This window comes from Lepisosteus oculatus, chromosome 10 (genome assembly GCF_040954835.1).
Source record: "Lepisosteus oculatus isolate fLepOcu1 chromosome 10, fLepOcu1.hap2, whole genome shotgun sequence".
Taxonomy (NCBI): Eukaryota; Metazoa; Chordata; class Actinopteri; order Semionotiformes; family Lepisosteidae; genus Lepisosteus; species Lepisosteus oculatus.
This window is the reverse complement of record NC_090705.1, coordinates 1,267,434-1,294,715: the sequence shown is the minus strand read 5'-3', so window position 1 is coordinate 1,294,715 and position 27,282 is coordinate 1,267,434. Positions and strand designations below refer to the sequence as shown.

General features: G+C 50.5%; 3 protein-coding genes across 3 annotated transcripts; 2 read left to right on the top strand and 1 right to left on the bottom strand.

The window, feature by feature from the left end:
• Window positions 1-1,747: 1,747 nt before the first annotated feature.
• Window positions 1,748-10,619, bottom strand: LOC107078710 (uncharacterized). The gene is made up of 5 exons (XM_015358144.2): window positions 10,537-10,619; window positions 9,252-9,306; window positions 6,752-6,955; window positions 5,254-6,086; window positions 1,748-3,763 (listed from the first exon to the last, which is right to left on the bottom strand). Exons 1-4 carry the CDS (start codon window positions 10,591-10,593, stop codon window positions 5,719-5,721), a joined length of 684 nt encoding a protein of 227 aa, XP_015213630.2. The 5' UTR covers window positions 10,594-10,619; the 3' UTR covers window positions 1,748-3,763; window positions 5,254-5,718.
• A 1,003-nt stretch (window positions 10,620-11,622) lies between these two features.
• klhl7 (kelch-like family member 7) lies at window positions 11,623-21,277 on the top strand. Its single transcript, XM_006636045.3, has 11 exons — window positions 11,623-11,759; window positions 12,252-12,354; window positions 12,744-12,837; window positions 13,133-13,257; window positions 14,017-14,192; window positions 14,699-14,873; window positions 15,462-15,604; window positions 16,252-16,492; window positions 17,396-17,597; window positions 18,057-18,154; window positions 19,037-21,277. Exons 1-11 carry the CDS (start codon window positions 11,634-11,636, stop codon window positions 19,318-19,320), a joined length of 1,767 nt encoding a protein of 588 aa, XP_006636108.1. The 5' UTR covers window positions 11,623-11,633; the 3' UTR covers window positions 19,321-21,277.
• Window positions 21,278-21,713: 436 nt separating this feature from the next.
• Window positions 21,714-27,231, top strand: nup42 (nucleoporin 42). The gene is made up of 7 exons (XM_015357753.2): window positions 21,714-22,032; window positions 22,538-22,835; window positions 23,148-23,236; window positions 24,558-24,634; window positions 25,400-25,486; window positions 26,261-26,342; window positions 26,530-27,231. The coding sequence occupies exons 1-7, from the start codon at window positions 21,909-21,911 to the stop codon at window positions 27,033-27,035; spliced, it is 1,263 nt and encodes a 420-aa protein (XP_015213239.2). The 5' UTR covers window positions 21,714-21,908; the 3' UTR covers window positions 27,036-27,231.
• Window positions 27,232-27,282: the final 51 nt, after the last annotated feature.

Below are 27,282 nucleotides of genomic sequence, written 5' to 3'. Positions count from 1 at the left end.
CCGCGCAGACAAACTTGAAGCCCGGCAGAGGACGAGGGTGGCAGTTGCCGCCAGCCAATCAGTGGAGAGAAACGGACCCCTCCGGAAATGTGAACCAATCAATTGAGGGCCGGGGGCGTGGCAGAACAGTTTCCGTTAGTGGGGTAGGCTGCGTCGTTATTGCAGCTAGGAAGGTCCGAAATTTGGACGGTCTGGTGGCGATTTGTGTGAATGTTGTCTGACATGTAAACGGAGCGCAGTTCCTCTGCCTTTTGAATATTTGCAGTTTTTATTGTTTTTTCGTCCGGCAACCTTATTAGGATTTATTCTTTAATAGTATTTATTCTAAAAGAAGCTTCGACGTCCTGTAGAAGGAGAGAGTTTATAGCAATCGCGAAAAAAAAGTTACTGTCTCTATCTCCTGGTCTTGGTAAATTGTTCAGCGTAAATATTGTTTATAAGAAGCTATTTATTGAGCACTTTCGCTATGAGTTACCAAAGTAAGCACCCAACCACCAGTGAGCAGAAACCAGCTTATTCCCGGTGTCGTAGCGAAAGTGTTGGACCATAATGCTCCGTTACAAATACGATTTCACAGAGCTCCTGCACCACGCTGGTACTAATTGCTCTTCTGTATGTGTAATGGTTTAGCGTTATTGATTAATTTTATTCGCCATATTAAGCTGCTGGCATTGTAAGAACCATGAATTAGCTCTTTTCTGAGAGATCAGTCCTGTTTGAAGACACTTACTCTCTTCCTGGCATTAGTGGCCACTATACTAGAAGCCTTCATTTTCTCCAAGTACCGTAGGAAGTCACAGATTCAGCTTTTCTTTTATATTCATCTCTCTGTGGGGGTCAATGACTGCTTGCTTGCTGAAAGCTCTCTGATGTTAAGTGTAATAATAATGATAATAATGATGCTGCTACTATATGTCTTCAAAATAAACTCCTCACACTTATATAGCGCTGTTCTGGACACTCCACTCCAAGTGCTTTACAGGTCATGGGGATCCCCTCCACCACCACCAGTGTGCAGCCCCACCTGGATGATGCAGAACAGCATGAAGACAGTTCATGATTGGTAAAGGCCAGGGGGGTATTTTGGCCAGAACTCCGGAGTAACACCCCTACTCTTCAAGAAACAGCTTTGGATTTTTAAGTGACAACAGAGTGAGGGCCTTGGTTTTATGTCTCATCCAAAGGATGGCACCCGTTTACAGTGTAGTGTCCCTGTCACTATACTGGGGCAGTAGGACCCACACAGACCACAGGGTGAGCACCCCCTGCTGGCCCCACTAGCATCTCTTCCAGCAGCAACCTCAGTTTCTCCCAGGAGGTCTCCCATCCACGTACTGACCAGGCTCACACCTGCTGAGCTCCAGTGGTGAGCTGCAAGCTCTGGTGTGTATGTCTGTGTTCCCTCCTTTGATGCTCCAGGAAAACAAGAAACCTTTAGAGGCCTATATTTGGCCTGGAAACTGTATTGTAGAAGATTTATGCTGAATTTGATTTGAAGGGATACTTTGTGTGAATAAATGTGACCCTCTTGTTTGACCCTTTTGGGATGCAATGCTTGAATTTAATACTGTATATTCATGACAAATACGGCTTTATTCTGTACAAATGCTATTATAATTTTATGATATTACATTATTAAAAAGATAAATGAGACATTATCCAATATATAACTCATTCTTCTATAGGACGTTTTTGTTTTCTATTATATATGGAATATCAATAAATCTGGTTTTGAGTCTGCAACAAATTTAATTTACTGCAACATTTATTCGGCAACATAAATTTAATTCCAAAATTCAGAGACCATGTCAAAAGTATAATTAACCAGTAACCCTTACATTTTATAGGTCATCAGTTTATTATGGCAAACTAAGATTACCACCAAAGTGCTATTAGTACAATGCATGAATACACAACAAGCAACTTCAATAATATACAGTATTTTAGACTTCAAGAGGTTTTAAATTAAAACTACAATATACATAAAATACTTCATTTTGATTCTTCAAAATCACAGTATCACATTATTAACTTAATGCAGCATTTTTATAAATGTGATTCAATCTGCTAATTACATGCAATTATAGAAATAAACCTTTGAACTGTTCACATTCTCTTCTCAGCAATATACAATGAAGGCTTTACTCAGGGGCTCAGATTCACAAGAACAAAAATGCATCACATGTTCCTGATGGAATGGAGTGTAAATCCATTAACAACAAACAAAAACAGAATAATTAAAAAGATTTGTGCTAGGGCAGAGAACAATGATCACATATTCATAGTTTTAAAAGGTCCATTTTCAATGGCAATAGCATTCTGAAAGTAAAAAGGGTACCAGGTCTTTAAAGTCATTAAAACTAAAAACTGCTCAATCCGTAAATAATTATGTTCTTATAAAGGCTGTTAGAGTTGGGAACACACTGCCCAGCCATGTTGTTGAAGGAGAAACTCTGGTTTAGCTGAAGAAACACTGTGATCCTCAGGTCAATTAACTACCAGATACCATCAGAGCTTGACAGGCCAAATGGCTTCCTGTAATTTCTAACTGTTCAGATGTTTACAGCTACTAAAGACTAAATGGACTGAGTGGCCCCTTCTCGTTTGAATCCTTCTTTATGTCCTTACTTCATGTGTCAGTTTGCTGTCTGTTATCGTTCACTGTAGCTTTTGAGCACAGTTACCAAGGAGAACAGCTCTCTCGGCTCATCCAGCACGTCTGCTTTTCAGTAGCTAAAGAAGCTGAGGATCTCATCCGGCCTTGTGTTGAAAAGAGCCAAGGTATCAACTTTGACAAAAGTGGTAAACTGAAATTATAGATCCTTTCAACTGAACAATTTTAGAAATTAGTTTTTTTTTTAAGTAAAGAGAATATTTGTGTATAAAATAGAGATACATATTAGGGCCATTGCAAAGCAAGATGATGGTTAATGAAGCTAACACATTATACAGAGCAGCAAAGCACAAAACTGAAGCCCTTACAGGGGTACAGAGGGGATTTAGTGTACAAGAAACAAAAACAGTTGAAAAACCTACTTTCACAGTAATAGTGCAGGTAAAATATTCTTATAAATTTCACAAATACACCATGTTCAAGAAGTAAAGATATTTCCGGTACATCATTACATTTCAGGGCTCGAAATTAATTCATTATTCAAATCAGATCTTGCTAGTTACAACACTCGATCAGTGCTCATACACTTAATGACAAGCGCATGCTCAGAAAATCTTTTTGCAATAATGAATAAAACAAGCATTTCTCAGTTAATCTTTAAGAATATAAAATAAACTGTCCTCTACACTACTCCGAGAAGAACCAACAGAGCCATACAGTATGTAACTGAATAGTGAGAAGAAATATTATCATATCAGCTTTCATTCATATCATCACTTCTGCATCCCACAGGTCTTCTGGCTCAGGGGGTCTCGACCCTGGTCCTGATCCGCCCCAGTCTCTGCAGAGGACAGGGTGTGACCAGCACCAGGCCTGGGAGACTTAATTCATGGATCTCTTAACATTCGTAACACTTCTGAGGTTGGATAATTAGTAATTTACTGGTCCCATTAAGTCAGGAGTGGCCAAGTTCCTAAAATCACTGTGTTCAAAAAAATCAGAAGGATGTACAAACACCGCCACTGCATGCAGACATGATGCTCTGTTGTAGGCACAAGCATATGGTACGAATTCATAAGGGCATAGGGGGTTAATATACTTAAAGGCACTTAAAATGCAGAGATAGTGTGTGCCATATTGAAATTCCACCTGATCAGTTAAAGTGGAAACCACTGCCATTGTCTAAAATACGACATTTTCAAATTCCATCCCTTTGCTACAGCCTGTCCCTCTCTCAGGCTCACTTGCCTACATTTACCCACCCCCACTACCCATTGCACTTCTCCTGCAGGGAAAACAGAGGCGCCGGCTAGCAGGAGACAACATCAACAACAACAGCGGCTTCATGGCTCAACTCCAGGCTCTTGGAAGCCCTTTGCCGCAGTCAGTGAGCCCTTCCTACCCTCCAACCACGACCTTCACCCTGTCAAGTCTAATTAGGGTCACCATGTGGGGAACAGCAACACACATAGAGACGAGTCAGGCACACTGGAAGCAACCACCTTCCAGCTGCACAACAAACTTCAAGACATGCTTTCGGGGCTGAGCCGGGTCTGCAGATCCTCCCTGAGCGCTGCATGCTCTCCCGATGACAGCCGAGCCGCCACGTGCTGCAGGCACCTTCAGGGCTCGTCCCCTGCAGCAGGGAGCAGCGTGCGAGTCCGTGTGACAGCAGGGTCCTTGCAGAGCTACAACACGTTTAAACACAGCCTGAAGAAGGCAGACATCCCTCCTCGGGTCCTATGCGAATAACAGCATGAGCCGATATCAACAGCTGCCTTTAGAGTGAAGAGCTCATTCCAGAAGAGCCCGCAAAAGATACATACTGTCCCTACAAGGGCCAGAATTTTACTAACACTTGAAAAGAGCTGATATTCTCAGCCTCTGTGTTACGCAACAGCAGGCTCCAGTTACATAAAAAGTTCAGTTTCCAGAGAAGCCTCCACTGCTGTTCAATGCAGTGTCTTAGAAACCTGGCAGGGCTGCAGGGAAAAGGTTTTCAGAAATGGTGCAAACAGAGCTCCCCAACTTAGGATGAGCCCACCTTTCAAAGCCCTTTCAAGCCTGCTCGGCCAGGGATGCACAAGCCAGCTGGGAGCCCACAGCTGAGAAGCGCGTTCTCTCCGACGCCCCGGGCAGGGTGTGGGTGAGATCTCCTTTCATCTCGCCCAGCGAGAGGAGCGCCGGGCACCATCAGTCAAACAGAACACCAAACCAAAGGGCCAAAGAGCAGTGCCATAAGAGTACTGTAAGTCAATGTAAATGTCTGCCTTCATTCAGAGAGTGAACCCGTGTCCCCGTTCTCCACCTGATCTGCTGCACAGTGGAGCTGGGGGCTGTGCTTCAGTGGTGAATTCCCTTCAGAAGTGAGTCCTCTCCTATATGTTAATCGCTGTACAAACTCAAGCAATTAATTGTTAGAAAATACACTGACGGTGATTATGTTTTAAAAACATAATACACCATCTTATATGCCATGAATACCTTTAACACCTATGAATACTCTGTATTAATATGCTCACACATTTATATCTAGGAACAAGTAATGGGTTTATTCCATGCTGAAAAAAAGAAGAAAGAGAACACAACGTTTCGGCCGTGGAGCCTTCTTCAGGTGTCAAAGAGCCTGAAGAAGGCACCTGAAGAAGGCTCCACGGCCGAAACGTTGTGTTCTCTTTCTTCTTTTTTTCAGCATGGAATAAACCTATTACTTGTTCCCTTGCAGCCTACGCATGCTGACGCAGCTCCCCACCCCAACATTTATATCTAGCATACACTTACAATGCTTGTAGAAAGTAAGGGAGAGTCCTTCCTCATGCCTAGTGTCTCATCAGGCTGGAGGCAGAAAGAGCGTGAGACTCGCCCCCGGGGGGGCCACAGGTGCCCCGCAGGGCTAACCCACGCAAAGCCGATACCGGCGTGTAAAGTGATGCAGACAGTCAAGTCCTTCCCTCAAGCACACACAGCCCTCCAGGCAGCAGCCCAGCGGCCTCACCGCTGCTCTTCACTGCCACCTCCAGCGCAGAAGCAGACACTTGAGGTCCTACAGCAGAGCAGGTGAGAGCTGCGCATCCTGCTGCGCTGAGCTGCAGCGCTGCAGTGAACTAGGGGGTGATGCCGGCGAGCTGTGCCACCTCATTGAGCAGGGCACCGGCCTCTTTCCTGTACTGGGCCGAGAGCTCCCTGGCTCTGCGGACCTCCAGAAGGTTGTCCCTCAGGTTGGCCTCCACGCGGACCTGCTCCTGGTAGGTCTGGCTGGCCTCCTTCACTCTCCGGGACAGCAGCGCCTCGCCCTGCAGCACCGAGCTGATCATCTCCTGCAGCTTGGTGCCAGCAGCGGCTACGGACTTGGACCCCTGACTGGCCCTCCTGACCTGCTCCTGGGCCTCCAGCAGCTTGGCAGAGGTGGCGTCTGGCTGCACCACCAGCGAGAAGTCATAGCCCTTCATCTGAATGCTGATGTTGCAGGCACCTGCAAGGGAACGGAGACGTGATGAGTGACCCACCCTGACCTCGTTTCCCTCGACTGCAAGCATCAAGGAAGCTGTGAAGCGTCAGAGAGACTCTGTGACGTACAGACCGTTTTAACCAGCCTTTCACTGATGATCGTGCAGAGTGATTAACGACATCACTGAATGTACTTCTAACAACAACACGCAATTCGGAACTCATTTCTGTTGGTTTTTCCTCTCATAAACATCTGCCCAATAATGGGAGAAAAAAGCACGCATCTCAGCTGTTAAAAATAAAGTCAAAATTTGAAAAATCAAAACAGAAAGGAACCTTTTTTTCTGCTCACCTTCAATAGCACTACTGCTGTATATAAGAATTCTTATACTCAGCAGAATGAGGATCAAAGGAAAACCATTCTACAAGTTAGGGTTAAGCCAAAGCCCATTAAAATATTTCCATTCTGGATAATCACCCAAGATTATCATCACCCCTCGCCCCAGAATACATGCATTTCCTGACATGCTTCCTCTCCATACTCTAACCCGCTTTTATTCTTTCACAAACTCCATGTGACCAAATGCGTTTGAATGCACGCGTGGCGCGGGGCTGTCTGGACAGAAAATTGACCGCAGCACAGCAGACGAGGGGGGAAGCCATAGCCAGGTGATCCCCACTGGACCTCACCGTGCTCCTTCTTCATCTGCTCCAGACAGTCACTCAGACTGCTCCCAGGGCCGCCCCCGGCGCTGCTCTTCAGCCGTCTTACGCTTTGTGTCATAGCCTGGTGACCCTCCTGCTGGCGATTGAAGGTGTCGGCGATGTCCACAAAGCTCTGATCCAGCTCCGGCACTCCGACCAGCTTGACGACGCACCTACCACATTTCTCTCCTGTGCCAAGAGAGGAACGGGCATCGATTACTTTAATCATGTCAATTAGCACAACCAGAGCAATTAAAGGGAAACACAGCCAGATTGGCACTGAACAGAACTGATTAAATTTTCTACACCTTGCCTAAGAGTGTATTACAAATGTGTACCCCTGTTCTGCAGTCCAAATTCTATTATGGAATCCTATCAAATATAAAAATATATAAAGATGTCCTAATATACTAATCAGCCAGCAGCAGGGAATACAGAGCATGAGGACAGCAGTCGCCTTAATCTTCCCAAAATGCTGAGTAAACAACATTTTAAAATACAGTAGTTCAGGTGGGTAGTTGCGTCAGCATGCGTAGGCTGCAAAGAAACAAGGAATAGATTTATTCCATGCTGAAAAAAAGAAGAAAGAAAACACAACGTTTCAGCCGTGGAGCCTTCTTTAGGTGTGTCAGAAACGTGTTTTCTTTCTTCTTTTTTTCAGCATGGAATAAACCTATTACTTGTTCCTTTGCAACATTTTAAAATGCACTGTACATGATTATCTTCAATTATATTATATTATATACAGCCAACACAGATACTTGCACAAGTTTACTACAGAATCTGTTTCTTCAAACAACCCTGCCTGTTGTCTGAAATGCCCTCTAATATCCCTCGCTTCTCTAAGATGATACTGACAAACACCAGCATGCTTTAGTGTAACTGTAACAACAGGCAGACTCCCAACATTGAAATTGTATATCTCCTCTGCTCTGTATTTATCACAATGTAAGAAAAATGGAAATTTATAGTCCATCTGGACAGGATGTGCCAAAAAACACTACTTTTTCCCCTTTCCATGAGTTTCAGCTGATGAGAGCCATGCTCTGCATTGGGGTGGAACAGTAGGTTTTCTTAAAGCTTCTCCAGTTCCACAGAAAACACTGTTTAACAGAACCTTTAAAAGCTCTGAATGTATTATCTGAAAAGCCTCTTTGTTACGCCTCGAGAGAGACTTGCTACAGATGATTGCAGCTTTCAAACCATTACATGACAGTAAGAGCCAGGCCCTTTCTTACTGCCAGAGACCTTTACGAGGGAAACTTCAAGCTGAGAGAAAACTCTCAGGCGCTGGTCTCATTGAAGAATGTGGCCTCTCACTGCTGCTGCCCTACATTGCAATACAACCTACGTGGTGATTCCAGTCAGAATCCTGGGAAATACAGGGACCTGGGAGAGACTGAGAGATGGTGAGGTCATATTTGTTAACTGCGTTTACAGTAATGCAAAATCTGTTTTGAATATTTTAAGTGTTACATAAAAACAAGGTGACGTAATGTCCAATGGTGATGAATCAGTGTTATGCCATGCTTTACATGCATGTCACTTCATTCTGACTGGAGGAGAGAAAACAAGAGCCACTTGCCAACTGTCTGCTGTTAAACCTGACTCACTGCGGTCCTTCAGAAAGAGCTGCACAGCATTCTGGGACTGATTAGCCATGAGGCAGCAGATATGCAAGAATGACTTCCTCTCGGCAGTAAACGCTGCTGTATCCTAAAACACCTGTCATGATAAAATCCAGGTGTAAACAAGCCGTCTATTTAGATTTTTGAATACCACACTGCGGCTCATGCCGTTACCCGAACGGTCCCTACAGACTCAAGAACTGCTTGTGTCGACTGCGTTCACCCCTGCTGGACAGGGCCCCCCGGGGACAGCTCTCAGAGGGGGAATCGGCTCGCCTCTGTGCCCCGGCGCCCAGAGTCCCAGGCCCAGTCGCTCCCTTCGAAGGGACTTGTCTCACCTTCTCATGTTCTCAGTCAAGGTGTGAACCCTTTTCTCACAAGGGTGGCGGGGGTGGGGAACAAGCTGCCCAGTCATGCTGCTGAAGCAGACGCCCTGGTTTCATTCAGGGAACGGCTCAGGTGAAGAACACCGGCAGGACAAAATAAACCCCGATCACGCCGAGAGAGTGTGTCAGTGCCTCGTGTGCCTTCTTGTCTGTCTTTTGGATTAGCATTACCAACCTCACCGTCCCTGTGTCCATGTGTACACAAGCTTTGAAAATGGATGAATGGATTCGTAAATAGATCAAAACAAAAACAAATGGGATTTCTACTTTTTCGTTTTAAATCGTGGGTCAGACACGCACGGCATCGGCACCTCACAGTGAGCTGCTGAGAGACTCAAGCTCGCCTGAACAGCCAGAGCAAGAGTGAAGAGAGGCCGAAGGCAGGTGGTTCATTTCTTCGCGCTCTCCGGCATGAGAGTGTCTACAGCGCTGGAAATGAATGTAAACTTCAAAACACCTCCGCTGACGTACCGTGCCTTTCTGGGCGAAACTGCCGGGCAGACTGGGGCTGGAGCAAGGGCTGCCGCTGGAAGAAGCAGAGAGTGAAGAGTGTTTATGCAGCCCGAGAAGAGGCCCCGCCGGACAGGAGCTCCTCGCCCACAGGCCCGCAGGCCCGAGCTCCAGAATCACAGAGTATACCGCCCGTTCCGGACCGAAGACTTCGCTTAGCAAGGCGGCTTTTCCTGCACCGCGGGCTCAGTCCACGTCAGGCCGGCCCCCCAGGCAGAAGCTGCACCAGCACCTGCTAGCCCAGGAGAGTCCGACCCTGGTCCTGCAGGCCTCCGTTCGCTACTGGCTCACCTGGACCGGTCGGTGATGCTCTCCGTCATCCTCAGGGGATTCGGGAGCTGGAGAAGCTGCAAGACAGCAGCCCCCCCAGCACCCGGAATGGGCTCCCATGGGCTGGGTGTCAGCAAGCCGGGCCGGCTCAGTACTGGGATGGGAGACTGAGGAAAGCAGGCTTGTGCTGTAAGCGGTGCTGGCTGTCCAGCAGGTGGCGCTGTTCCCTCCGGAGCAGAGGGAACCCTCAGTACAGTATAGCGATCTTCAAGGATACTGTTCTGCGGGGCAATAGTTTCCAGCTGCTGGTTTCTGCTGCGCGGGATGAAGAGGGGAGCTGCAGATCGATGGCTTGAACTGATTGGCCCACTCGGGCCTGTTTGTAACAAGCCCGCTCCAGCAGCCTCGGCACACAGAGACATTCAAGCAGCCTCTCCTCTCCTCCCTCGCCCTTACTGCTGACTCCCGACAGCTGATCAGCTCACGATCAACAGACAGGTGGGAATAACGCGCTGCTTCACACGCCCACCATGAGATTCCGACCTGCTGCAGGAGGTGAGATGTTACAGTGAAGCTGTAATGTTTTGCGGGAGTGCTGACTCTAGTGTCCCGGCTAACTTTTCACTCTGGGCTTGTCCAATACGTCAAGACTACAATTCCCTTTTGATTAAACGACTTCGCTGACTTAATTACGTCTCCATGTTGTAGCCCACAGCTCGACAGTGGAAGCGGGAAAGAGAGGAGGGGTTTCTCTCTGAAGACGGACTCCACGACACTGTAGCGCCTCAGACCGCCTGAGACTTCCTACCGGACACATTCCAGCACGGGGAGCGCAAAACTGCATCGGGGAGATCTTTTTTTTTTAACAAGGCGTTAAGAGAAGGAAAAAAACACTATTCCCCAGTGATGGTATTTTCGTGCTCTTATTGCGCCTAGCAGATACTTTTTGTATAAAAAAAGAAGCCCGAATACTTACTTCTGCCGGGTTTTCTGCCTGTGCAGGACAAGAACAGCAGCAAAACAAGAAAGACATTTTTTTAAAGGAAAACCAGAGAATAAAGGATGAGTTGAGGGAAGAAAAACAAAGCACGTCAAGAACAGAACAACAGCAGCAAAGTTGGACAACCTCACACTTGGCCGAGCTGAGCTATGCCAATGACGTCAGAGTCACGGGACCCTGGCGCAGGCGATCACCTGGAGGGCCGGACCCGGGTCCGCACACCTGAGCGGCTCCGGCCGGCCCGTCCGCGGTGTCGCATCGTGCACCGAGCAGGGGAAGGTGTAATGGGTCATAAAAGCGAGTAATACAGAATGCACTGTCAGTGATTTCTGTCTGTCCTATTTACTGGCTCATTAAATCTCAAGTGCCTTATGGGAGGGAACAGCTCTTTTGAGAGTCGCGTCTTTCACAAGCGAAGTCTGCACAGCGACCTGTAATCGCGTTTGCGTGCTTAATGTCGTTGCTGCCTGGCAGAATGCGCGCCCCAGGTCACGTTAGGATATATTTCATCAGCTCAAGAAGAAAACAAAAAACAAAGAAGCGTGTGGACCTGTATGCTGCAGAGGAGACAGGAGAGGAAGAGGAGTAAAAAAAAACAGGGGCTCCGAGTCGGCAGGGGGAGCTGGCCGAGATCATCCACGCCAGGTGGCGAGACCGAGTCTTTGCCCCGCTCGCTCGCTCGCAGGGGGATGTGGGAAAGGAGAGGAAATAAACAAGCGGGGATGCATTGTCAGCCTGCTTAGAAACAAAAGGGTTACGTAGTTGCGGCGTTGTCTTCCAGAAACAGTCTGCGCCTTTCTGAAAGCCCCGTCGCCTTGCACCGACGCCGGGTACCTCGGGTCTGTCATCGGGCAGCGCACGGCGTCTCCCTGCCTGCTGACAGCCCGGCTTGAGCGGGCGCAGTGGGTCCGTTTGCGCTGGGCATTCTCGGGTAGTTGCCGAGGTTTGGCATCTCCTCAGGGGGGGACCCGAGAGGCCCTGCCAGCGGGACAGCGGGGCGAGAGCCGGGGAGGGGGTTTCACGTCCTTGCGGGGCACGGAGGCGTCGGGCGGGTGCGGAGCCGGGGAGACGCGATGGCTTCCGCCGGCACGGACAAGCCCTGCAGCTCGAAGAAGAAGGCCGAGAAGAAATTCGCTGCCAAGGAGGAGGCCAAGCTGCTGGCGAGCTTCATGGGGGTGATGAACAACTTCCGGAAACAGGTGAGAGGGGAGACGCGAAGCGCCTGGGGCTTCCGTATTCGCCCGAGAGGCGCAGGTGTGCTTCAGCCCTCGATCTGACCCTTCAAGTCGGCAGCCAGCAGCTGTGGTTGAGCCTTTAAAGGCTTCAGTACTGTAGTGGTAGATCAGCCAGCAGCACTGTCACCCTGCAGCTCATAGCTGGAGCCCAGCAGGTGTGAGCCTGGCCAGTACCTGGAGGGGAGACTCCTGGGAAAGCCGAGGCTGCTGCTGGAAGACGTGTTAGTGGGGCGAGCAGGGGGCGTTCACCCTCCGGTCTGTGTGGGTCCTACTGCCCCAGTGTAGTGACGGGGACACTACACTACTACCTGAGAATGTGCTCCGCTGCCCCACTGCTCCAGGTCCCGGGTCCCGACCCCCGTGCAGAGAGTTTGTTTCCCAGAAGATGAGGTTTTGATCTGCCGGGGTTGTTGTTGTTGTTGTTGTTGCTGATGTTCCTCTCTGTCCCGCGAGCAGAAGACGCTGTGTGACGTGGTGCTAGTGGTACAGGACAGGGAGATCCCGGGACACCGGGTGGTGCTCGCCGCAGCCAGCCACTTCTTCAGCCTGATGTTCACCTGTGAGTAATGACTCCCCCCGGGAGAGCACGAGTGCAAAATTACCTTGGCAGAGGAGTCCATCTTGCGCCTCAGTAGCTGACCGCTCCAGGAGTAGCTGAGGGATCCAGCTGGTTCTTTAAAACCTCTGGGTGTCAACAGCCCCCCTCGGTTAGTGTTCCTGACTCCCACCACCCTTTGTGTAAAGAGGCGCTTCCGGTCCTCAGCCGTGAAAGTGCTTCAGGGTCCGGGAATGCTGATAGACCTACCTGGTTCCGGTCTTGAAGGATTCTCAAGTTGTTTTCCAGGCGGTATGGGTGTGGAACGGAAATGCGAGCGTGACCGTGGCCTGCCATCTGTGCGCTCGGGGAAATGACCTTGCTTCATTATAACACGAGTGTCGTTTCCACAGCCAACATGCTGGAATCCAAGTCCTTTGAAGTGGAGCTGAAGGACGCAGAGCCAGACATTATTGAGCAGCTTGTGGAATTCGCCTACACTGCAAGGTAACGGATCTCGCCTCGCCTCGCGGTGGGTCATCAGAAATCGGTCCCGAGCGGTTTTGAAGAACTGACGTGTATTTTCTGAATCATGTCCATTTCTGCATTTGTGCCTTAAAAGTCCTGCCTGTACCTCATCAGCTGAGAATCCGCTTTTTCACCTGAGCGTAAAGTTCATGGAGCATTTGGCCAAAACTGTCATCTCGGACTGATCATTTTAGTATTGTGCTAGTGGGTGGATTTCTGAAGGTAGAGGCCATCCTCAAGATCACATTGTAATTTTAGTGCCTTTGTATTTTAGGATCTCTGTTAATAGCAACAACGTTCAGTCCTTACTGGATGCAGCCAATCAGTATCAGATTGAGCCGGTCAAGAAGATGTGCGTTGAGTATCTCAAAGAGCAGGTGGATGCATCAAATTGTCTGGGTAAGATTTGTGATGTGGCTCTGAACTGACGTCAGTGCTGAGGCAGAGTGTCTTTTAAAGATTCCCTGTTGAATTTAAATCTTGCCCCACCTTTTATTGGCTTCCTTTGGAGTATCATTCACTAGAAAAACCTACCGAGTTTGTGAACGCTTTTATTTACAAGCACGTTTCAGAAAAAACGAAAAGCTCTGTGCATTTGCACACGATGAAGATAACCACAAGCCGAAATAAATGACACACTAAACGTTTTAGTGAAAAGACAGGTCTTCAAGTCTTGAAAGTGCTGACCAGGAGGTGCTCCAGGAGCACTGTGTGGAGGCTGCTCTTCAAGGGGAGAAGACCTGCATCAGCAGACCTCGGGTATAGAGAGGAACTACAGTGTGGAGGTTATCTTCATCTTTTATCGATACTTTCTTGAAGATCCAATTATGTTTAAGGACTAAATTGACCAAGAATATGGACCAACCTAGGGGCTCCCATACCTTTTCTCAGCACTTGTATTTGTACGCGAGGACCTTAGAATAGCCTGGAACTGGACTTGAAAGTAGGCAGATGATCCCAGATGTTTCCTCTGTCTCTTGACATTGATAGCTCAAGTGCAAGTAGTTCCCAACATGAAAAAAATGAGTGCACCACTGAATGCTGCTTTCACACACTTGTCTTTGCTCTTCCCCATCCTTGCAAAGTGGAGAAAACGGAGCAGCTCCGCTCTGATCCGACACCTGCCCTGACGAGAGTGTCTGTGCGTCCTGCTCGCAGGTATCAGCGTGCTGGCGGAGTGCCTGGACTGCCCGGAGCTCAAGACCACCGCCGACGACTTCATCCACCAGCACTTCACCGAGGTGTACAAGACGGACGAGTTCCTGCAGCTGGACGTGAAGAGGGTGACTCACCTGCTGCACCAGGACACTCTGACCGTGCGGGCAGAGGACCAGGTGAGGCAGCTGGCACAGTGCCCCTGCCCTCTGTTTACACACGTCTGTCCAGCTTGGAACTGAGGCTGAGACATCCGACTCCCAGCCCAAATCCACCTCTTTAAGCCCGCACTGAAAATATTGTAATTCTGGGGAGGACAGACGCAGTTCCCTGTATTTAAATGTGTTCTTATTAAAATATTCCTGGGCACCATGTACAGGATTCAGGGGAAGGATAGAGCAGTACAGTAAAAGTCAGGGAACGTGCGTGAAGATGTCTAGCGATTAAAACAAAAGTCGGTAAAATCACAATCGCACATGAAAGGCACGCATGCAGGTGAGGCAGAACCAGTGAGATATTCTCTAAAAAGCTGCTTCGTGCTGGAAGAGATGGCGAACCATTGTTCCACTTGAGTTTAAGCTGAAACTACACAGCTCTCCACAGTGGTGAAGTGTCCCGCAAGCCTCACGGCAGGGCCTCCTGCGTCTCGGCGGGCGGGAACGGTGACGTCTCCTTGTTCCCGAAGGTCTACGACGCGGCCGTCCGGTGGCTGAAGTATGACGAGCAGAACCGCCAGCAGTACATCGTGGACATTCTGGCCAAGGTCCGCTTCCCGCTCGTGTCCAAGAACTTCCTGAGCAAGACAGTGCAGGCGGAGCCACTGATCCAGGACAACCCTGAGTGCCTCAAGATGGTTATCAGTAAGTGGGCTCTCGGTCTCCGACGGGCTTATCGCTGCTGCCAGCGCCGAGACGGACTCTTAACGGCAGGCTAGCTGTGAGAGGACGCCCCCGCCTGTCTCACTTACCCTGCCCTTAGCCGCTGAAGGACTCTCGGACTCGGGCAGGGCAGTAGGGTGTCTTCTCACAGCTAGTCCGTCGTCAGGGTCGGGGTCAATGCAGGAACGACTCTGAACCAGAACACGGAGGAGCTGAAGGTTGACGATGGACGCAACCTTGAAAAGGGTTTCCAAAACCCCCTCCTTCCTTCCTTTCCTGTGCGTGATCACAGAATAGCTCGCATAGAGGAGGGGGTCCGCTGCCTCCACCCCTCCAGCACGGCCCCCGTGTGGCCTGGTGCCCGGCCACCAGCAGACCGGCTGGAGGAGTGAAGCACCACCGCTGGTCTTGGGGTCCGCGTGTTGTCGTGGCTCCGCTGTCTAGAAAAGACTCGAGCCCTCCTTGCGAACGAGCTCCTGTGAAGGATGGAGCAGCGCGTCTGCCTCGAGATGGACCCCCCCCCCCCCCCCGGCAGACGCGTGCTTCCCTGCCTGTGTTGTTGTGCGACAGGCGGGATGCGCTACCACCTGCTGTCCCCGGAGGACCGCGAGGAGCTGGGGGAGAGCAGCCGGCCGCGGAGGAAGAAGCACGATTACCGCATCGCGCTCTTCGGGGGCTCCCAGCCGCAGTCCTGCCGCTACTTCAACCCCAAGGTGAGCGGCTCCTGCTCGGGCGGGGTCAGGGGCTGGTCTCCTGTCCGGCCCGCCCCCCGTCACCCGACCCGACCAGCTACCGGCGCCGCGCCAGGACCAGGGCCGGACGCCCGCAGAGCAATCTGCTCGCGAGCTCCACGTGCAGGTCGACGCTTAAATACACTGTGGCCGACGATCTGTCCTACAAGACGTGTCCCTGTCTGGGGCTGGCGGTCATTCCTTGCAGGAAAATCAAACCCGGCGATTCCTGTTGATGTTGGCCTACCATAACTGCGATAAAATAAACTGGCTTTAAGGCAAGGTGACGTCATCTTTAAGAGGGGGTTTTTAACTTCGCAATTCCTTTAGAAAACCACTTGATAACAGGGCATTGAGAACATAAGACAAGGTACAAACAAGAGATGGTCATTTGGCCCATTTAGTAGTTGGTAGCTAATTGATCCCGGGGCCTCATCCAGGTGTTTCCTCAAGGAAGCCAAACTACTGGACTGGATAGGTTGTCTCATACTCCCACAACGCTTTGTGTAAAGAAGTGTCTCCTGTTCTCGATTTTAAATGCACTTCCACCATAGTATCTGCAACCCGTCAGCACCAAGAAGATCTGTGATTTGACTGCGTGTCCCTCTCTGCGCTGCCTCTGGTTGTAGGACTACAGCTGGACGGACATCCGTTGCCCCTTCGAGAAGAGAAGAGATGCCGCCTCGGTGTTCTGGGACAACGTCGTCTATATCCTGGGCGGCTCTCAGCTCTTCCCCATCAAGAGGATGGACTGCTACAACGTGGTGAAGGACAGCTGGTACTCCAAACTGGGGCCGCCCAACCCCAGAGACAGCCTCGCGGCCTGCGCCTCTAACGGGAAGATCTACACTTCCGGAGGCTCCGAAGTGGGTACGCACCCGGAGCGACGCGTCGGCCGCCGCAGACCGCTCGATCGGCCTAACCTTAGCTCTAACGAAAGCTCGTGAAGATCATTCTAAATATTGTAATTCAGTGGGCAAGGAGGGACCTTATTTGGAACACCAGGCATGCGAGATGAAGTCGCTGAAATAATAATGAGATGTTCAGTTTAATTAAAGAGACTTGCTGTGAAGCGTTTTGGCAGGTCATCCCCGTCTCCCCTGACCTGCCCTGTTGCTAACTGGTTGATGAGTGGAGACTATGCCGCTGGTTGATTGGTTAGTGTAAGCCATGTTGCTAGTACATTAGAAAACCTTTGTTATCCCAGACTTGGAAAATTCATTATCAGTTAGTGTTGAGTATTCACTGGACTGGTTTGTGTGGGCCGCGCTGCCGGTCGAGGGGTTGGTGTGCCTGCGGGACGGGAGGTCGAGGGGTCGGTGTGGGCCGCGGGACGAGAGGTCGAGGGGTCGGTGTGGGCCGCGCTGCCGGTCGAGGGGTCGGTGTGCCTGCGGGACGAGAGGTCGAGGGGTCGGTGTGGGCCGCGGTGCCGGTCGAGGGGTCGGTGTGCCTGCGGGACGAGAGGTCGAGGGGTCGGTTTGCCTGCGGGACGAGAGGTCGAGGGGTCGGTGTGGGCCGCGCTGCCGGTCGAGGGGCCGGTGTGCCCGCGGGACGGGAGGTCGAGGGGTCGGTGTGGGCCGCGCTGCCGGTCGAGGGGCCGGTGTGCCCGCGGGACGGGAGGTCGAGGGGCCGGTGTGCCCGCGGGACGGGAGGTCGAGGGGCCGGTGTGCCCGCGGGACGGGAGGTCGAGGGGCCGGTGTGCCCGCGGGACGGGAGGTCGAGGGGTTGGTGTTTCCTCATGCTGACGCCTCTCTGATCTGCGGTTGCCTTCAGGGAACTCCGCCCTGTACCTCTTCGAGTGCTACGACACCCGGACAGAGAGCTGGCACAACAAGCCCAGCATGCTGATGCCGCGCTGCAGCCACGGCATGGTGGAGGCCAACGGGCTGATCTACGTCTGCGGCGGCAGCCTGGGCAACAACGTTTCGGGCCGCGTGCTCAACTCCTGCGAGGTCTACGACCCCTCCACCGAGACGTGAGTGTCCGCGCCCGCGGCTGCTGGAGTGCTGGGGGAGCTGGCTCCGAAACGGGGCGACGAGGCTCTGGCGCCCCTCGATTCGCGCGCCCGCCGCCTTTCCCATCTGACCTCCGAGGCATGGCCGTGTGATCTGACCTTGACTTGGGGGCGGCCCGTTCAATCGGTGCATGATGGAATACAAAGTGGAAAACAGCCGTTTGAAATACTCGGGTTATGGTGAATACAAATTTTGCAGTTCTCCCACCACCAGAATGTCCCTTTTCTGAACGCTCAAGAGCTCATGGGACTTCGGCTTCCATTTGTAAACCTTGTGTGTTACTTGGCAACAGATCCGTCTAGTGGTGGTCAGATGCAAGTGCATATCTCACCCTCTCATAGCAGGTGTGTCTGTAATCTCGGGTTCGGGCAGCAGTTCTCCACGTTGAGTGTTAACCGTTGGGTTGAATTGCCTTTCAGATGGACAGAACTGTGCCCAATGATCGAGGCCAGGAAAAACCACGGCTTAGTCTTCGTCAATGAGAAGATCTATGCTGTTGGAGGGCAGAATGGAATGGGTATGTCATGAAGTTATCTTGGATTTTTAAAAAATGTTTCACTGTCTTAATAGCAAGACTATGTCCTAACTGTACTGTGTAACATTTTTCAAGTGGTGACAGTGCAAAAGTTTGTACACGGTTGTAGCTGTATCTTGAGAGAAGCTTTATTAGCAAATGCACTTTTTCATCTGTAGAGATTGTGTTTAATCAGCTTGTAGAAGTATTGTATTTAAGTAACTGTAGTGGTGTTTAGAGATTTGAGTTTCTCAATTCCCAGGAAACAGACTGTATGAGCCAAAGGTTAAAAAAGCAGAGCTGCAAAAAAACATTAAAATACAACAGGCCAGTGATCAAAACTGAATTCTGAATTCTGAATTGCCTAGCTTTTGTAGAGGAGGAGGAGAAACGGGGAGTTTTCAAACCAAACCCTTATCTGGCCAGTCCAGTCCTCAGATCCCTTGCCGAGACCCTGTGGAGTTCCACAGGCTCCTGGAATTCCGTAACTGGGCTGGGAAATTCCTTAAAACGGAAGCAAAAGGCAGACGTTTTGTTTCTTAGGAACAAGTAAAGGTTTATTCCAAAAAAGACTACTTGAACCATTTTGTTTCTTAGGAAGGACTGATGTCTGCAAATGTAATCGGGTGAATTGCTTGTTAAATTTTTATTTGATTTGCATCATTTGGAAGGCATCTCATCCAGACACCCTTCATATACTTTTGAAGATGGTTCTGGTTTCCTGCGATTCTTTATTCTTGACTATCCTTTTAAGATTTTCGGGGTCCCGTCACGGGCGTGTGCTGAGGGGGTCAGTCCCCCGGCAGGCCCCTGGAGAGAGTGCTGGCGGGGCGGCAGCGCGCTCCTGTACGTCCGTCTGACGGTCTGTTGCTGCTGTGCTTGCAGGGGGCCTGGATTCGGTGGAGTATTACGACATCGGCAGTAACGAGTGGAAGATGGTGTCCCCGATGCCGTGGAAGGGGGTGACGGTCAAGTGTGCCGCCGTGGGCTCCATCATCTACGTCCTGGCCGGCTTCCAGGGAGTGGGGCGGCTGGGGCACATCCTGGAGTACTACACGGAGACGGACAAGTGGGTGGCCTGCAGCAAGGTGCGGGCCTTCCCCGTGACCAGCTGCCTGATCTGCGTGGTGGACACGTGCGGCGCCAACGAGGACACGCACGAGACGTGACCCGGGGGCGTGGCGACGACGGCGCGCGGGGCCTGCGCCCCGCCGGGGCGGCCTTCGTCGCGCTTGGCGCCGGCGCCCGTTTTAGGTGTCTCTCCCGTTTGGAAAGGATCTCCTCCCGGTAAAACGGGGTCTCTATTGTAAGCCCCCAGCCTGACACAGAAGGATGGGCGTAGTAAATGTGTTCCCATCGTGGCTTAGAGCCAAGAAGTAGATTTATTTTTTATTGTTCCTAAATTGTCCCGAGAGGCGGTCTGCCATCCTGGGAAATGAAGACTGAAGCGCTGGAAGCTGGCAGGCAGCAGCTGGACATCCCGTACAGGAGTGCGTTATGGCTCGGGAAGAGCTCGCCGTGTCCGGGTGTCCCCCGGAAGCTGCCGGCCAGCCCCTGCACGGCGCAGGTCACAGTCGGCCGAGGTCACTGGCTCGTTTCGCCCCCCTGCGGCTTGCAAGGCCTCTCCGTGCTCACGGCTGGGTGTGAGACCCCCTGATGAACTCCAGAGAGCTGCTGTTTGACCCCTTGACCAGATCTGAAAGTGTTTGTCCAGATATTTTCAGAGGTGCAGAAGGTTTCGAAGTCCTGTTGTCGGCCCTCCCGAGTTTTGTTGTTAGCGGTTTGTAATTCTGTGCGCTGATGGCACCGCTGTTTAAGTTGTAGTTGTGCTCCATCTTGCTGGCCCATGTGGCAGTGCTGTCTCCCTCACCATTGGCTGCTGCCACGGGCTCACAACTTGTTCTTGCTGTACAGGGGGACATCTTGTGGTTAAAGTGTGCAAGTTACTGCTAAAGACTCCAGATCTCAATAAGGCAAGACTGTAATGACTTTTGAAAAAATTATTTCATCACCGTTTGACCTTTTTGCTCAAATTTCTGTATTAGTCGAAATGTCAGTACCTTTGTTCTCAAAATACATCTGGAGAGGCGATCGCACGTGATCTCTGCTAGGAAGAGCATGAACTCCAGTCTCTGTGACCGGGGCCGAGTCTGCCAGAGGCTTGTTGTAGCGTGGGCTCCGGCGCCAGCAGTCATGGAAATAAACGAGTTAAAGGCGGAGACACTGGATGAGCCACTGAAAAAGGATAAATGGGATTTTAAACCATTTCAGTTTTTTTTTTTAGAAAGTCGCTGCGTTACAAAATTAAAAACCATTGCACATTATTAAATGGGAAAGATGATTACCAGGGTGGATCGGTGGAGGTGCTCACTTCAGACGCAGCTGGGGCTCTGTCCAGCGGTCAGGGGCTTGAGCCGGGGTCACTAGATCGGCTGGGCAGCAGCAGCCCAGCAGGGGATTTCTCCGGAGGCTGCAGAGAGTTCACGGAGCACAGCTGAGGTTGGGGGATGGACTGGGAGTCCATCTGCGAAGAGTGTCGGGGCGGGGACACGTACTGGCCCTCCAGTTGGTACCGGCCCAGTCCCTGCACTGGTGCTGGTTCCCTGCAGCTTGTAGTGTCTCTGCAGATGAATCACAGGTGAGAAGAGCTTGTCTGCCTCTCCCTATTCTCCAGTGCAGTCTGTCCCGTACATAACACACCTGCTGGCTCCCACACTGGGCCAGTATGTGGTGAAGGCAGCTCTGTTTTATTTAAAAAGAGGACAGTGGTTCATGCAGGTTTTCAAACAGGGGCCTGCGGGGGTGGCACTGTCCCTTAGTCACTTTACAGAGGGACTTTGGTCAAAACAGAGATCAGGGAACACCAGTCCATTAAGTGCAAACAGTTATCATATTATTTGTAATTTTAATTATGAAGTACAGAAAAGTACCAATATTCAGGTCAATTTTATTATATAAAAGGAAAATGGAATGTTTTAGCAGTGTATTGTAAGAATGTCATGCCATTAATGGAATACAAATGTACTTTTTGTGTTGTTGGTATAATGCATTATGGAAAGTGTATCCAAATGTTGAAAAATGTGAGAAATTCTTATTAAAGATTATCAACTGTTCAATAAACGTGTTTTGTAAGTTCTACATCACTAGAACTTTAAACCCTGCGACAGTAACTACTTTGTTCAGAAAAGAGGATAAACCCCACAATTTCATTTTATTTTTTAAATTGCATCCGCTTGGTTTTTTCAGGCGTCTGACTTGTTGGTTATGGGCAGTCAAAATTGCACTTAAACCCACATAGATGAAGACCAGAGACAATCCATATGGCAGTATCAGTGAAATACAAAATATAATACATAATACACACTTGTAAATGATTAGCAATTTTTTAATCAAGTTTGTCATAAGGCATGCACAACGAAGAGAATACCTACACCACTGCTTGTAACCCGTGAAGAGTGTACAACCCTGACACGATGTACTAATACCTACACAAGATGGCGCCGGTGAGCTACAAAACTACAGCGACCGATTGTGATGTCATTGACCTGCGACGGTAAATGTAATGACTTCCGCCTTTTCTGTTTCCTTGGTATCGGCGTTTCTCAAGATTCGTAGCTGTTGTTTTTCTTCAACGCGGAGAAGAGCGGCAGGCCATTTCGCTGACAGCCAGGCTGCGTTTTGAAATCCTGCCCGGAGCAGGGCTCTTCTTGAGCAGCTTGTACCTGCGTGCGGCCTCCCCGGTGTGCGCTGCGCCGGGATGACGGTGTGCAGTTTCTTCCTGCAGGGCCGGTGTCGGTACGGAGAGAGGTGCTGGAATGAGCACCCCAGCCGGGATGGAGGCGGCCATCACAGCCGGCCGCAGGGCAACCGCGGAGCCGGAGGTACGAGCTGTTTCGTGGGCCAGGTACCTACTGGACCTGCGACTTCGCCACCTCGCACGTCTGAACACCATCTCACGACGCTAGGAATCCCTGGCTATTTTGGAAATTATTAACATGCAAGTTCTTCAGTAACTTGACATCTACTTTTTACCTTCTTAAATCTGCCCTTAAGTGCTTGTTTTAATATTTGTTTTTTTTTTAAAATAGAACGTATTCGACCATATGCTGGATGTGCATTCGGTCTCGGCTGTCATTAAAACTAACGAAGGGGCATCAGTTTGTCGCAGTTGCGTGACCCTGAGAGCCTCTGCACTCGCCTCACCCTGACCGCTCGCCCTCAGAAACAGGCGTAATTATTAACTCAATTAGCCGTCGAGCCTGGTGTTCAGTTTCATCGTAACCTCGGTTTACACACAGCCTGCCTTTCCGCCTCCCTGTCCGGCTCCTCGCAGCGGGAGGACAGCTCTGGAGTGACCTCGGCTGTCTTTTCTTCCTCGTTTGCCAGGGTTTGGGAACAGAGTCTGGGTCAACCCCTCGCAGAGGTCATCTGGGTCGGACTACATCCAGCCCTCCTCCTTCTCCCGGCCGGAGGACTGGGGGCGAGGCGGCCGAGAGGAGGGCCGGAGCCGGTTTGGGGCGCCCTCGGGGTCCGGACGCCTGGAGGAGAGCAAGGGTTTCTCCGGCACGGGGAGCTCCAGCTTCAGCTTCTCCGCGGGCAGCAGGTTCTCGGCCCTGAGCTCCCAGCCGGACTTCGACGGGGGTGGCCCGGAGGACAGCCCGGAGAAACAGCTGGAGGTCTGCCTGTCAGTATCCGTCATCCACGGCCCGCCGAGATCACTCCCATATCTGCGTGCTCTGGGCAGTTCAGAGAGAGTTCTGTCCAGCTGTCATTCCACTCCGCTGGGAGTCCGCTGCATTTCCATAAAGGTGTATTAAGGACTCGGCTAGTCTTGTATCCAAACGGAGCCCCCAAGCTCTTCCAATGGGATTTCTAGTCAGACCTGTGCAGTTTGCATAACTGTTGTCTGTGATGTGCGCCGCAAGCCTTTTTCCTCTCTCTGCTCCTGCAATAACGTGCAGCTCAGAGCTGACGGCCTTGCTCCTCTCTGCCCCAGGGAGACCATCAGGAGGGACATGGAGGTGTGGGAGAGCTCTGGCCAGTGGATCTTCTCTTGTTACTCCGTCCTCAAGGCCTCTATTTCAGGTGACAGCCTTATGATACTCCAGCGTTCGCTTATCATTTCAATTTAGTCTAAAAAAAGAACTTTTTGGCTTAGATTTAGCCTTCAATTCTAGCAGTTGCTTTGAACAGATTGTGTTCAGGACTATGCAGGTACTGTCACCATGTAGGGGAACAAGTAATAGGTTTATTCCATGCTGAAAAAAAGAAGAAAGAGAACACAACGTTTCGGCCGTGGAGCCTTCTTCAGGTGTCACACAGGTGTCTTCTTTTTTTCAGCATGGAATAAACCTATTACTTGTTCCTTTGCAGCCTACGCATGCTGACGCAGCTACCCACCTGAACTACTGTCACCATGTGCCTGGCTGCAAGATACATCAAACCCAGACTCACCTGTGAATCTTTGTTGTCCAGGAAGGGCATATGAAAAGGATTGGTAGATAGGTGTTGTGTTTGATCCCTGTGTGGGAACAAACTGACACACACAAACCGCACACGAAAGCTGTATTCATGGTTTAACCAGACACTTCAACAGTGGAGCAGAAACTGGCTGGCTGCAGGGAGCTTCTGTAGCGCCCTCTTGTGGCCTGGTTACCCCATCATTTCCTCACATCCAAGTGAAAAGTTAACCATTCTCCTAGCAATTCCAGAAAGAGTTGTTAAGAAATAGGAAGCTATTAAAAAGACTGCATGCTGCTTTGGAAAGAGGTGATGCTTGTGCTGTATTTGGATTGATTATTGTGGTAAGAGTTCCCATTTAGAAACACTACTTGTGGAAGCAAGAGGCAGGAGTGCCTGGTATACGAGTCAGACTCCAGTCCTCCTCTCTCAGGTCTCTAGTAGAGCTTGAAGGAAGCTAGAGCCCCTTCTCCTCTCGCTGGTGAAGTGTCTTCCTGAGACAGCGAAGAGAATGTGTTCGTTTAGATTTTTCTGTGCATTGTTTGTTTTGGCTCACCCAATTAGTGAACGGGCCAGCACTTTGCTTAATCATGATTCTTGTGGGTCTGACGCTCGTGCCTCTCGGCAGAGGGGGCCCCGTGACGGAGAGAGAGTCGGGGTGTCGCGTGTCTACCGGCCATACATGCTGGCCAGCTGTGGGCTGTCCTTGAGCGGGTGCTGGGAGTGTTGGAGCTGGCGGCAGCGGGCAGAGTCTCTCCTCCTGTGGCGCTGGTGCTGTTCCATCTGCCCCATCTTGGGCTCTTATGAATATAAACATTTCTGTTTTTTTTTTAATGTTTTATATTGCTGTTATCAGTACCCGATTCTGCAGAGCCTACAGTCTAGTTCGTATGGGAGTGCCTGTCCTGAAGGATTTAGAAGTGGTCTCTCTGTTGATTGATTGCAGGCTTTCCTGAGATCTCTCCAGAAGAGCTGAGACTTGAGTACTACAATGGAAAAGAAGGAGGAAATCTGCAGAACTACGTGAGAATGCCCTTTCTGTTTTAAGTCTTGAAAAACACAGTGATGCTTTCTGAGTGACCTGACCTACACTGCCGAATTCCCCTCCTTGTGATCTTTATTACCAGCCAGTGGGCTTGCCATGTGACAGCTTGTGTAATTCATTATTCTGAAGGCATGAGTTATTTGTTTGTGAAGTCAGTCTTTTTTCTTTTGCGCAGTGCTAAAAAACTTTATGCTTCTGAGTTCACAAAAAGACTGCAGGCCATAACAGCAGTGTTACCATCTTGTAGCCTGGTCTTATTCAGCTTCTGAGGTCTGACAAGGGTGAGGCATGAAGAATCTTCCAAGAACACCAGGCAGTCTTCCCTCTGAACCACGGGTGCTCACCTGGCGCCTCAGTGTGATGACCGGGGAACATTATGCTGTAGGAGAGGTGCTGTCCTTTAGGCGAGAATTTAAACTGAGGCCCTGAATAATTGTGGTCATTAAAGATCCCATGGACCAATTCGTAAGACAAAGGGTAAAACCTCTTAGGCCTGAATTCCAGTCCAGTCCAGGCATAATCTGGCCTCCTAAATTTTCTCCTTGGTGAAACTGTGGAAGTAACTTCTGGCTTCTCCCCTTTATCTGCTGTGTATTGAGGCTGCTGCACTCTCCGGTGTGAATGAAGCAGATTCCCTCTAGTGTATGAAGCTGTTTGGGATCCTGTGGGTAGAAAGACACTGTGCAAATGCAAGGAAATCTAATTATGCCCCAAATCTCCATGCGTGTGGTTTTGCTTTCCAGATGAGCTCCGTGACACAGTTGGTGAATCAGTGGAAGAGCAGGCTGCTTGAGTTAAAGACGCAGAACTCGGTCACACGAGTGGCTTTGGTAAGCTCTTTGGTAACCTGTGAAGCGAGTGGGCAAACCGCTCACATACAGAATCACTTTTTCAGAAATAGGTCGTGTTCGAGTGTCATTTCCTATAGGAAAGACACGACACGTACTGCTCGATAGGATCCGCAATGAGTTGCTGAACAAAGTTGAGAGCCGCACAAATCAAAATCCTTGTCCAAGCAATAAACATAAGGGACAGAAATGTGCATTTTTCACTTAACAGCAAGAGTGAAGAAAAAACATGTTCATAGCTATGAACAGCACTAGCATGTTGAAAAGGGCTAGAAACATTTATTTCCAGCTTTTGAGGATATGATGCATTTTATCAACACTAAATTAATCTTCCTAAATTCCTTGGAAAATGCATGAAAACAAACGTCAGTTTTTGCCAGGTGTCGGGTTCTGTTGCATTGCCTGTTCATGCAATCTGTTTGGATGCTGCACGTGTGGAATGAGCTCCCGGCGGATCATTCAGGGGAGAGCTGGAGAGTCTGAGTTTGTTTTGGCGTCCAGAGGGTTAGTGAGTGATACACTGCCGTGGATCTCCTGAGTCCTCATTTGAGAAGAGGCAGAGATGGGCAAGACAAATGTTGTTAGTGGTTTTATGATCTTCACTAACACATCAGTCTCCTGACATACAAAAGTGAAAAAAACCCACCAGTTTTCCAGTTTAGCCTTCGAGGGCTTTGCTGTACTCCAGTCTGTTTTAAAGCCAGCTGTCAATCCTGTCTGTTCCCACCGTGAAGCAATATCTCCCTGTTTCTGTAGGTAGCAGAACTGAAGAACCCCAGCCCTAAAGCCCCATCTGTGCAGTTCGGTGCTCCACAGACATCAGCTTTTACATCAGGAGGTAAGGTGACACCGTGAGGTTTTGTCCGACCGATCTTTCTGTAATGCTTTCAGTTTCGGAGCTACAGTAACTAACATGCAGTGTGCGGGGGATGTTTAACGGGATCCATCTCTAGTCCCTGCTGCCTTGAAGTGAGCGCCGCCCGGTGCCGTGGAGAGTGACCGTGAAGCGTGTTTCCCGTGTGCAGGTTTCGGTGCCACTGGCTCGGCGGGCAGCAGCGGGTTCGGCAGTGTGGATCCAGCGGGGGGCTCCACGGGCTCCACAGGCTCCACGGGCTCCACGGGCTTCGGGAGCGCGGCAGCCGGCTTCGGCGCCCCTGCGGCCCCTTCGTCTGCCGCCTCCTTCTCCTTCGCGCTCCCTACAGCGGGAAACGAGATGCCCCCGGGGTTCAGTGCCCCTTCGGGGTTCAGTGCCCCTTCGGGGTTCAGTGCCCCCTCCGGGTTCGGCTCTTCGAGCTTCGGTGGCTCTTCCTCCTCCTCCTCCTCCTCCTCCTCCGCGGCGGCGGCCGGCAGCTCCGGGTTCGCGGGGAGCGGCGTGGGCGCGGGCGCGGGCGGGGCCCAGCCGGCCGCGGGACAGCTCTTCTCCCCGCAGAGCGAGCTGACCGCGGAGGAGATGAAGGAGTTTGCAGCCAGGAGGTTCACCCTGGGCAAGATCCCTCTCAGGCCTCCTCCCGCGGAGCTGCTGGCCGTCTAGGACGCTGCCGCCTCGTGCCTGGCCTGGCTGGGGGCTCCGTCCTCATGTGTTCACATCATTTCTTTTTTAGAAAGCCAATCTTCTGCTTCAATCCACTACATTAGTACAATTGCACGTGGGACTCTATACACCAGTGTTGTACTAGTGGACAAATGTAAAATTGTATACAATTTAAATAAAACTCTTTTTTAATGCACACATTTTCCTGCCTTGTGTGCCATACATCAATGCCTACATTTCCATCTCT